Raw genomic sequence first — 10986 nt, forward strand, 5'->3', positions numbered from 1 at the left:
TTCTCAGCTGCTCCTGCAATTGACTCCCCAGATGGCCTTTCTCCTCACAGGGGGCTCCAGGAAAAGGCTCCAGGAAAAGGCGTGTGGGGGAGGAAAGCAGGAAAAGTCCTCCTGGGTTCATACAGTGGCGATTTTCAAGCAGATTGTCAGTTACATTATGTTCAGCATTATTCTGCTCAGATATCAAATATTTCATCAACCACATATGTAGGCCTACAGTATATGGTCTCCGAAAACAATAAGCTGAACAAATGAGTGAGTGTAAATCACTTGTCTGCTTTTTGAACAGATAGCCTGCATTAGCATGAGATCAAATTGGTGAGCAGAATGAAAAAATGTGGGCATTTCAGATGAAAACCTTGCCCCTAATGTGTTTGATCATGCATCTTCAGTTTAGTCTAAAGCATATTTTTTCAATTGTCATTTCAAAAGACAGCCAGCTTTGTCCTCCTAAAATGTCAAAAGGCAAAAAAGATGTAGCCTATTCTAAGAGACATTCTGGTGCAGATGTAGTTGAAGAGAAATTTCACAGGTTAGATTTTTGTCCCCCTACATAATAGACAAGGCATGTGGAATGTAGTGGGTTTGTCCTGCAGTCCGTTAGAAACCCCCCTTTCTCGGTGTCTTAAAAAAAGCACCTCCCCTCTCCCAATCAGAGTCATTCACTAACTTTTCTCTTTTTCTCTCAAGGGTAGAGTTCAATTTCCCATTCTGGGCCACATATCCCATTACAAAAAAGGACCCTGGGCTCGTCTACCTCAGGCCACTCCAATCGTTGCAAGGTATTGTGCAAATACTTTGATTATTGATTTATTTCAAAAGGTTGACATGCACAGGTTTAAATGATACTTAGCGCGAATACTTAGATTTTTTAAGTAGGTAACAAAAGCTGCGGTTACTGTAACAATGCACAAGAAACACGGCAGTAAAATGAAGTCTAGCGAAGTGTAGTCTGTAACTTTTTTTGCTACATTCATATGCCGGCTTTTCCTGAAGTCTTCGTTGCCGCGTAGGTGATCATAGGAAGTGAAACATTCCTGAGTGAAGAAAAAGGACTTGTTTAGATGTCAAGCCTTCTGATTTTCACAATGTCTAATGCATTGTTTAGCATAACAGTTTAATGTTGGATAACTCTTTAGATACTGCAGGGAATGTTATTTTACTATGTCTACCCATAGTAGTCGCGGTGAGTTCTCAGAAAGAAGACAGTAGAAAAGTTCTGCAAATATTTCCCCTGAACCGTTACTCGTGAGAATGCATCTAACTTGTAGCATGAGAAAGTGACTCGTTCTTTTTATCTTTAAAAATATGAAACAATCATCCATATTCAAGCGTTTTATACGATTTTGTCTTCCCATGACACACTAGTTGACATGAGAGAAATGGATGTTTGAATGCCAAATGCCACAGGCACGCGGAGGTAATTGATCAGACATTTTCTTTGTTCGCTCTCTCAATTAGACCCGCCCACATTTATTCCTCCTATAGACAAGGCTACAGTATCAGTATCATTATGGCGACTATTATTTGTAGCCTACTTGTAGTGTTTGTTTTTCTAACTGAATTACAATGTCTGCCCCTGCAACAGTGCCAACTATTCAATCACTAGCCAGTCACTAATTATTTAAAAAAAAAAACGAGCATATTTGAATAAATAGCCTTTTAACTTGTAAAAATATAAGCACTTATAGAAACTTTACAACTTAAATTGAATATTTGACAGCAATGTTGGGAATATGTATTGGTCACTATGTGTTTATCTAAACTCATAGTGGGTGGTAGGCTGCCACTGCCTGTGCTTTCTCATTCATCTCCAGTCAGACAGTTTAAGATATTTTTGTTGCCTTTCTCCTAGACACCAATATGTCCTAGCTCTAAAGAAAACACCCAGTTTCAACAAGCTGTTGTTTAACCCCCCTGAAGTTGAAACCCGTTGCGGCCCTGGTTATAAATCATTTGGGGCCCATAGTTTAGACTAAAAGCCGAGATTTTATGAGAGAACAAAAAGATTGAAATCGTAATGGCTGTCCTTTCAGTGTATATAATACATTCTAATGGAGTCAGAATAGACTCATAAAAAAACTATGTTTGCTGGTAAGTAATTCAGAATTAATTTGCTTCAGAAACCAGGTGGATAATATGGTTTGAAACAAAAGACCCCTTTTATGAACAGCTGGCTCAGACATCCCATGTTGTAAGGATCCCATTTTGGCTGTAAAACATACCGGTTGAGAAAGAAAAAGTTAAATAAAACTCCCAGGAGTAAATCTTTTATTTGTGAGTCCTGATTCAGGGTTGTACTTACAAAAGTAACATATCTACCTGGCTGTTTTGCAGGTTGAAAGTAGCCATAGACACAATACAGCTTGCTTCCAAATGGCTTCTGTCTCCCAGCCCTAAGTCTTCTCCCTTTCTCTTCCTTTCCCTTTCCAGCCCCCCCCAACCTGGAGTGCATCGGGACGGAACAGGTCCGCTCAGCCACGTGTTGCTCGGGGCAGTTGAGGTGATCCGTGGGGCAGGGTGACATCCGGAGAGAGAGAGAGACGGTGCGCTCGCGTCAGCAGCAGAGCGATTCACGGAGTCGAGTCGAGTCGAGTCGAGTCGAAGGCGCGCAGCACTAGTCGGGGCTAATGGGAGCGTGGCAGCAGGCCAAGCTGGTGCTGGGATGGGCCGCTCTCTTCTGGGCCTCCCTCCAGGCAGCGCAGGGCCAGGGCCAGCCGCAGGCCCAGAGCCAGGCGCAGAGTCCAGGCCAGGGGGACGGGGGCTACCAGGCCAGCCGCTTCTCTGGAAAACCTGATGATGTGCAGAGCCGCGTGCGCAGGCGAGGCCAGGACACCCTGAGGGGGTGAGTCTGCTGTTGTATTGTGTGGTGCCTTTCTAACAAACATCTACATGAATCTACATTACAGCTTTTGATCATTTGATGAGTTGATGATATGACTCTGATGTATTATGGCTGGCATGATTACATACACTGCAAAATGAGGTTTACGTCCTTATGAATTTAGGTGAGATATTGTCATTGCAATTGTGCAATATTTATGACAAGTACTTGGAGAGCACAGCCCTTTGTCCTATCACAACCAAATGCCCTATCTGGCAAACTCAAGGTGGAAAAAAGTACAGGATCCACTTCGTGATCCACTCCAAAATTCCATGGGTTCTTCCTTGGCCCATGCTAAGCCCTCCATCAATTTTCACAAGGAGTCGGTTTGCGTCAGTCGGTTTGTGTTTTGTCCTGCTGTCAGACAAGCAAACAACAAAGTCTGATGGAAACACCACCTCCTTGGCAGAAGTAATAGTAACTGTACAGTAAGCCTGCCTGGATCAGCTTGCCTGCTGCTAAACACATAAAGGTAAATGCAAATTCCCATGGTATGTGACATTTTCATTTGAAGGCCTGAAATGGGGGCAATTAGAAGAATTATTAAATGCAAGTGTTGTGGATTGTCCATGATTAGTGCCACTGCAAAATGAGATTTGCCATCAGACTGGACTAGGGGGGAGTCCCAAGATTGTAATTCTATTAATACGTCTGGCAGCGACCTGGACCAGTGCCATAGCAGGACTGGAGCAGAAACCACAATGAATACGTCATTGTTCCTTTCAAGAAGGTCATGTGCCGCAAAGCAAAGCTGAAGAAACGCTTTCCACAGGATGAAAAAAAAGAAATGAAATACAGGGGATATTCACAGCCGAGAATTGTTTTTATAAATGGAGGGAAATGGCAGTGAGTATATTTTTTAATGACTACACGATGACACCAGTTTGTATACACAGATGATGCAATGCCTTTACAGAGTGAGTACTGACCATTGGGGCATGCCAGTGCAGTGAGTTCGTTTTATGTGACGGCTCCGCTGCTCCAAGGAAACTCTGATGAAGCTGCTGCTGAAAACTGAAGTTAGTGCAGTTGGTCTGGGCTCAGGGGCCAGTTGACATTGGGGAGGTTTTCTTTTTCTGTGGCCCCAGCGAAAACCATCCATTCTGCTTGTGAGAAAGTCTGGGGTTTTCTGGGGCAGGGCGGGTGGGGGGCGTTGTCACTGGTGCACGACGACGACGGCGGCAGCATACTGTATATTTTCTAATTTTAGATAAACAAAGGATGTTTTGTTCAGTGTGGTTTTAAATATCAGAATCAGTTATTCCAATCTGAGTCTCCATCTGGGTTGACTTCACACTCAGCCCCCAAACCCCCCCTCAGTGAATGAGGAAATGAGGTATTCCGATCGCTCGGGGGACACAACAAGGGACATTTGTTTTAGTAGTGCAGGTGATGAGGCAACAGACGCACTATGGCCAGAGGGGGGAAAACGTTCCTGCAATTTGAAACCAAAAACGTATTTAATCACATTCGAGGGCCCGGGTGACGAAGCGCAGGCACACAAACAAAAGTGATTTCTGAAACAACATTTCCCCCAGTCCACTTGCATGGGGTCAAATAAACAGACCAGCAGAAGACGTTGCCAGTCAGTTTGATTAACTCACCGAATACTTGGTCTGCTCAGGCGGCAGCGCAAGAATGTTACCATGTTTTAGAGAACAGCAAACATCTCAATAGGCTCTTGTGTTTGAACACACTTGAGTATGGAATCCAGCAGTCTGGCATTCACGCTAGACCTGTGAGCCATCCGGTCTGTACTAAATTATATGTCTGGGCAATTGTGCAGTATTACTAAAGAAGATAAATATCTGATCTCGTCTGGAAAGCAGGGTCCTGCTGCATGGCACGAGCTCAACGCTGAAATGTGAAATAATGCCACATATGCGCTGTTCAGAAACTTGGCCATTGCCTGAACAGCCAAGAGGGATCCAGGGCTTGCACAAGTCCACACATTGTTTTCATCAATGCGTTCCCTTGTCATGGTATTTCAGTGCATAAATCAAGGATGTTTTTTATATTCTGTTACACTGAGGTTGTTGACCAAATTTGATGGCCTAGTTGAAGACGGCGGATTGACATAAATGTCTCTGCAGAAGCATTCCTGTCATAGCCCGCACAAATGCATCGTCAGGACACTCACGCTGCTTAGTGGACTGGACATGACTGAATTTATATCTGTGGTGTAGACTAAGTGTAATTATGTGGCTGCAATTGGACATTGCCTTTTTCGATCCTCCACTGGTCAGCAGTGTGTGATTTCCCAATACATTTTAAGACTCACTTTTTTGGGGGCTGGAGGTGATTTTGAGTTGGTCTGATTTATTGGCGCTCACAGCGAAACACAATTTGGCCCTGAACACGGGAGATATCTGATCACATTGCGGTTTGGGAGCCCCTAAATTATGCCGAGAAACCTGGGAGAGCCTTGTAAACCGGTGGGCCTTGACTGGGAATCAGTTTCATGGCACCTGTCCACCCGTGCCCAGCTCAAAAGGAACACAAAAAAAAACTGCGGCACAGAATAATGTGGCCTGTGGGACCTGGCTCCGAAGGCCAGTGGTGAACTCAGGGGAGAATTTTTTTTTCCTCGCTCGCTGGGCGCCAATCCTCAGAGCTGAAGATCACATTTGACTGCTCAGGTTTCTTCCAGATCGGTGTCAGCTCCTCTCCACAGAGTGAAATGGGAATCTCCTGGGACTCCCCAGCGGTTTCTGCTCCCCCTATCAGAGTTATAGTCCAAAGGTCCCGGCCAGCTGAATCTCCATACCTGAATCATACCTAAATAGCGGTAAACATCCATTAGCTGGTATTTCCTGTTGGAAATGCAAAAGGCTGGGAAATCTGAAAAAAGGATTGCCAGGTCCTGTCTTTTTATATGTCAGAACTAAATACATATTGTGAAACCAAAAGAGCTCAGATGTATGCAACATATGGGTAGGTCAGCACCTCTGTCTGTGTGAGAATGTGAATAAAGGCTTCAATATGTCCAGCATTGAGAAATCCATTGTTTAGCTGGTTGCACAATTTATTTGATGTTATTTTGTCTTGTTATTATGTCTTTTACAGCACATTTTGTTTTCTTGTTAATCACTGACATCATATGTTGACCCATAAATGTTGCGTGCCCAGTAAAATGAAAAATGTTGGCAGTGGTACAAGACAAACCCACCAGGGTCCAAGCTATAGCTTGGATCACAAGGTAGAACTCCCCCTTTCCAACTCCCAGTCCCATGAAAAGAGAGAGGGGGCGAGAGACCCGTCTAGACAACTATGAGCTCAGAGTTCAGGGCAGTCAGAGGGTAGAAGCTGGCCAAGTTGGACCTAAAAAAAGGTCTTGAGGAGATTTGGAGACTTAAAGCACCTTATCCCATTAATGTCACACTTGATAAAACAGTGGGCTTATTTTATGCGGACTGAAGTTGGGTAAAGCAAATCCACTAACCAGGGTCAGATGCCAGAGCGGTAACCCATGACCTCAAAGAGTGGTAGCCCTTCTTGTAGAAGCATTTTTTCATTGACGAACGTTTTTTGTAATGACCTGCCGCCAGTCTTTTTTGACTTCAGAAGCTTCAGAAGATCCTCCTAATTTCATTTCCTGAGGTTTTGCTCTTGATCCTTTGGTCCTGACCTTTTCTGTCCATAGAAATGTAACAGGTTAAGATATTTTCACTGCCGTGTGTCATATTCCCAAACACCCTCGCTTCTTTGGCCCCGAAAGACATCAATCATTAGCCTTCACTGATGTCTCACACAAGTTGTAAAGGTTTTGCATAGGTTTAGTATCCTAAAAAATGACACTATGCCTGTTAGTTAGTAAACACTGATGGATCTTTTGTCTCTGTATGTGTTTACTTTGACTCTGAACTTTTAGAATGTGTCGTTCTCTCTTGTAGGCCACTCTTTCCTGTACTTAAATATTATCTAAATGAACGAGACCTTCAAAGCTGAACATCAAAGTGCCGTGGTAAAACTGAACTAATCCCTTTTTAAAGCACTAAGGGCTGCACTTCAGTTTCAACTTAAAGAGGAATCTCCTCCGTCATATTAATCCCAGTCCAGTCATAAGGACAGCAGTCGAAACCCCAAGGACAGAGGAGGCATTAAAAGCCCAGGCACTACCCAAGGTCACCCCAGAAACCCAGAGTATTAATGCATCCAGATTTCAAGAGGAGCCTGTTTTCAGAGGTCCATTAATCTGCTGTTTTTAGCCCCAGCATGCGATGTTGTGTTGCAGTGCTCACTTGCTCTCTTGTTTCAGAGCGCGTCTTCATTTTTCAAGTGCGAGCTCTGAGCTGGCCTGCTTGTTCGCTCTCTCTCCGTGGGAGAGGGAAAAAAAAGGATCTGGCCTCCGCAGCTTTCGCCACTCCTTGCTCACGTTCCATCATGCGCTGCTCTCGTTTCCACTCTTTTGTTTTTTCCCTCTCCTTGGGCCCCCCCATCCTATCCTCCCTCTCCCCTCAAACTTGTTTTCTTTCCCTCCCACTGGCTCTTGTCCTTTTCCCACCATTTTGCCTTTTCCTGCACCTAACTCTCTCCTCTATCTCCCTCTAGTCGCCCCTCCTTCCTTCCCACCCCCCACCCCCCCATCTTGCGTTTTTTTCCACCTCTGGAGTGACGGGCATCTGGTTATGTGGTTTGAGAGTCTGTCATGAGATGCAATGCACAGCTGTGCCATCCCAGGTGACGGTAACCTTTTCTTCATTTGTTTTCTATTTAAAAAAGCAGTCCCTGTCACGGACTGGAGATCGAAACACCCCTGTGGTCATTGGCTGGTGGATTTACACCAGGCCTAAGCAGGCGATGATGGAAATAAAGTCACCTGTAGTTATAAAGGAGATGGTCGATTTCGCATTTTCATGCACAGGCTTGTTGCCGTCATGCATCATATGGAGCTCGAAGCGAAATGAGAAAAGCAGCATCGCAGAGAAGAGGAGAGCGCATCACATGGGCTGCTAAACTGAGACGGCTAATCCGAATTACATTCGCGAACATGTCTCGGGGGCTCAAAGAAATTCCAGGACAGCGGCGTTATGCTTAAACCAGAGGCCACTTTTGAAGTGACACTGTGAAACACAGGTGAAGTGCAGAGACATAAACCCTCCAGTCAGTGATGACTCTTACATGTGGCAGGAGGGGGGGGGGGGTCAGGCCAACTCCCTTTCCTTACTGAACCATCTCCACTGGGAGGAAGCTGAGAAGGGCTTATGCAAAAGCGAAAACTGCAGAAAAAAGGGTTCAAGGAGGAATACTACAAATATCCGTCCCAAGAGTTTAGAAACATAGCAGTATAAAAACAAACGGGTGTGTCTTTTTTCTACAACCTCCCACCCCTCATCCCCTTTGAATATGTGTGTTGTCCTTGGAGGACTCAGATCAACATTAGCCATATTTATATCAAAAGCAAAGAACCCAGGCTTTTATGATCCTAAATAACCCCATGTCCATGTGTGTTTGTGAAAGGGATCTGTGTAAATGATATTTGGCCTCTCTAAATGCCATGTTTATTTTCTCTGCCTTTTTCTATTAGGCCCAATGTGTGCGGCTCACGTTTTCATTCCTATTGTTGCCCTGGGTGGAAAACTCTCCCTGCAGGAAATCAGTGCATTGTCCGTAAGTATGGCCGCCCCTCTAATGACTGTGAGAAAGGAGAGAGGGAGAGAGTGAGAAGGGAAGTCAGACATCATTAACATAGATTATGTCCCGTGTGAGGTCTAAACCAGTCGGACAATTGAAAAGTTAAGATTGCTATCTTGTTCGACTTTTGCAGTCGCAGTGTAAATGAACTGAGAATGAAGTGTCAACATGTTTCGAGTCAAAACATGGTTAGAGATTACCAGATTTTTGTGCTGATTTCTCTAAATAAAACTCCCAAAAAGATACATTTGATTGCTCTACCAGACTTTTGTGCGGATTTCTCTAAATAAAACGACCAAAAAGGTACATTTGACTGCTCTTTCTCATCCACATTAGTATTTCTATGCCGATTTTGCCGATTTATATCAGTGATATAAAACCAAGACATCTTTAGCTCTATTTTTAATGGCACTATTTGAAACACTGAAGGTATTACTTCAGCACCCAGGGTGATACTTCAGCTCAGAAGCAATAGCCTAGTTTTGAGTTGTGAAAATGATTCTCAAGCACCTGAAAGGGATCTCCTTAGCTGAAAGGGCCATTTATTTCCTTTAAGGAGTCCTCAAGAAGCTCTTTCCTCCTTTAAGACAGCATGCTTAATCAGCCCAGTGAGAGAAAGCTTTAGTGTTGAGTGCCACTCCTAACTCCCCCGCCTGACCCCTACGCTGACTCTCTGCCTCACTGTTTCCAGCCATCTGTAGGAACTCCTGCGGCGACGGCTTCTGCTCCAGGCCCAACATGTGCACCTGTTCCAGCGGACACCTCGCCCCCAGCTGTGGGGCGGGGGCCGGAGGTGAGCTCCCGCATCCCTTTGACCCACATAAAGGCCACGCAATAACCATTCACAAGATGCAGCATCAACACAGTACATTCATAAAACAATTATAGTATTGTGATAGTGGCACATTACTTTGCATTAATAGAACACATGATTCAGGTAGGAGCCTACTCACTAGATTAATAAACAAGCAAAGAATTCATATAGTTAGCTATTCAGGTCAAATTTTTTTTTTAAGCCCTACTGACCCAGAAAGATATTGCTGGCGTCTTGTAGTCCACGCTCCCTCGAAGGTGAGGTCACGACGAGTGCGGTTTGTCAGATGTTGGATATGTAGCTCTGCCATTTGCGCTGCAGTTGAGGGAATACTAAATCAGCGGAGGTGGCTCATGGTCACTAGTGTTCATGTTGTAGCTCTCCTCCGGTCGAGAGGTTTTGGCCCAGTTCTGCCCCCGGGGGCCTGCTGTTTAGTTTATGGCTTAATGTGCAGTCCGCACAGGTATGGTGCTCTCCCCACTGGGCTCAGCCAGCGCTGTCACTCTTCAAGAGAGAGGAGAAGAATTATGGAAGAGGGAAAGAGAGGGATAGAGTGTCCAAGACCACTTAGCTTGACCTGGAAGTGTAGAGCACAATCCCGCATCCCCCGCCTGTTTGGACGTCCTAGCGGGTCTTGACGCCAGTTTTAATGTTCCGAGAAAGCAGCTCCTAAACCCTGGAAAGTCAAAGGAGCTCTTTATTCCCTGGGTCTCCTCGGACATGGCTGCCCGTGGCTAAACGCTAGGAATGCTGAGAGCCGACCTCCCTCCGAGAGGCCCTCAACAAAACTATAGAAAACTGATGGTCACACTTACTTTCACCGTTTTTTGTTTTTATTGTGGACAGTTGGCGGATCTCACAGAACCCCCCCCTCCCCAGGCATCTCACTTAGTGGTCTGTTTTTTCCAAAACCTCTGGACCGGCTTAACACTACCTGGAGAAATGGAAAGTTGGAGAGATTTTTGTTTGTCTGGACCGTGATGCCTTTGCTTGGGAGCAGGAATGTTTCTTGTTTCAAATGTGTCCCAGTAGTGCTATGATGATTTTTTTTTTTACTCTCCCTGCCTCCACAAGTGGTCAGTTTAAACTCTCTGCATGCCTCTCAAGTGAGGTCAGAGGTAGTCTCACACACAAACAAACAAACACAGAAAAGTAATGGCACCTTAGTGAGCCAATCTGTGATCTCCTAAGGAGCTCCAAACCAGCCTCCTGTAGAGGAGGATTTATCATGCAGTTGAGGGCAGTCGAACGTTTACTTGCACTGACAAACCCCTGGTGCTCCAAAACCGCTTCAGTCACCCATAATAATAATAGCATCTTAGCGTCCACCATGTCAACTGCAGTGGTCACACGGAGTGCTCCGATGTTTATGGTCGAGTTACAAATCTGTAATTACTCTATAAATCATAAGTGGCTCAGAGGCTGTCATAATTTAAGCCCAAAAGCCTAGCGGTGGTACCTCAGGGGGGAAAAACCAAGAGACCCAAGTCCTCTTGCCTCCTGCTTCACCATAATTGCAGCCTGCCTGCCTTTGACGTGCCCTCCCTCCTTCAAACCAGATGTGGAGAGACAGACAGCGCCCAGATTGAGTTGCTTGAGGGAAGATGATTGCTAAGGGATTGACAGTAACCTGTGCTGTGCATAATACTGGTGT

At 45.0% G+C, this 10986-nt stretch overlaps 1 protein-coding gene across 1 annotated transcript in view; it reads left to right on the forward strand.

Moving 5' to 3' along the window:
* Positions 1-699: 699 nt before the first annotated feature.
* Positions 700-10986, forward strand: part of fbn3 (fibrillin 3) — a gene marked incomplete in the record, with an annotated part of 63593 nt that continues 53306 nt past the window's right edge. The window contains 4 exon segments of the mRNA XM_076278749.1: positions 700-782; positions 2434-2845; positions 8412-8494; positions 9210-9311. Coding sequence (XP_076134864.1) covers positions 2631-2845; positions 8412-8494; positions 9210-9311 — 400 coding nt within the window.

This window comes from Alosa pseudoharengus, unplaced genomic scaffold (genome assembly GCF_046254945.1).
Source record: "Alosa pseudoharengus isolate Yale_2024_CS ecotype anadromous, Long Island Sound unplaced genomic scaffold, YU_APseudo_1.1 YU_APseudo_1.1_scf_11, whole genome shotgun sequence".
Lineage (NCBI taxonomy): Eukaryota > Metazoa > Chordata > Actinopteri > Clupeiformes > Clupeidae > Alosa > Alosa pseudoharengus.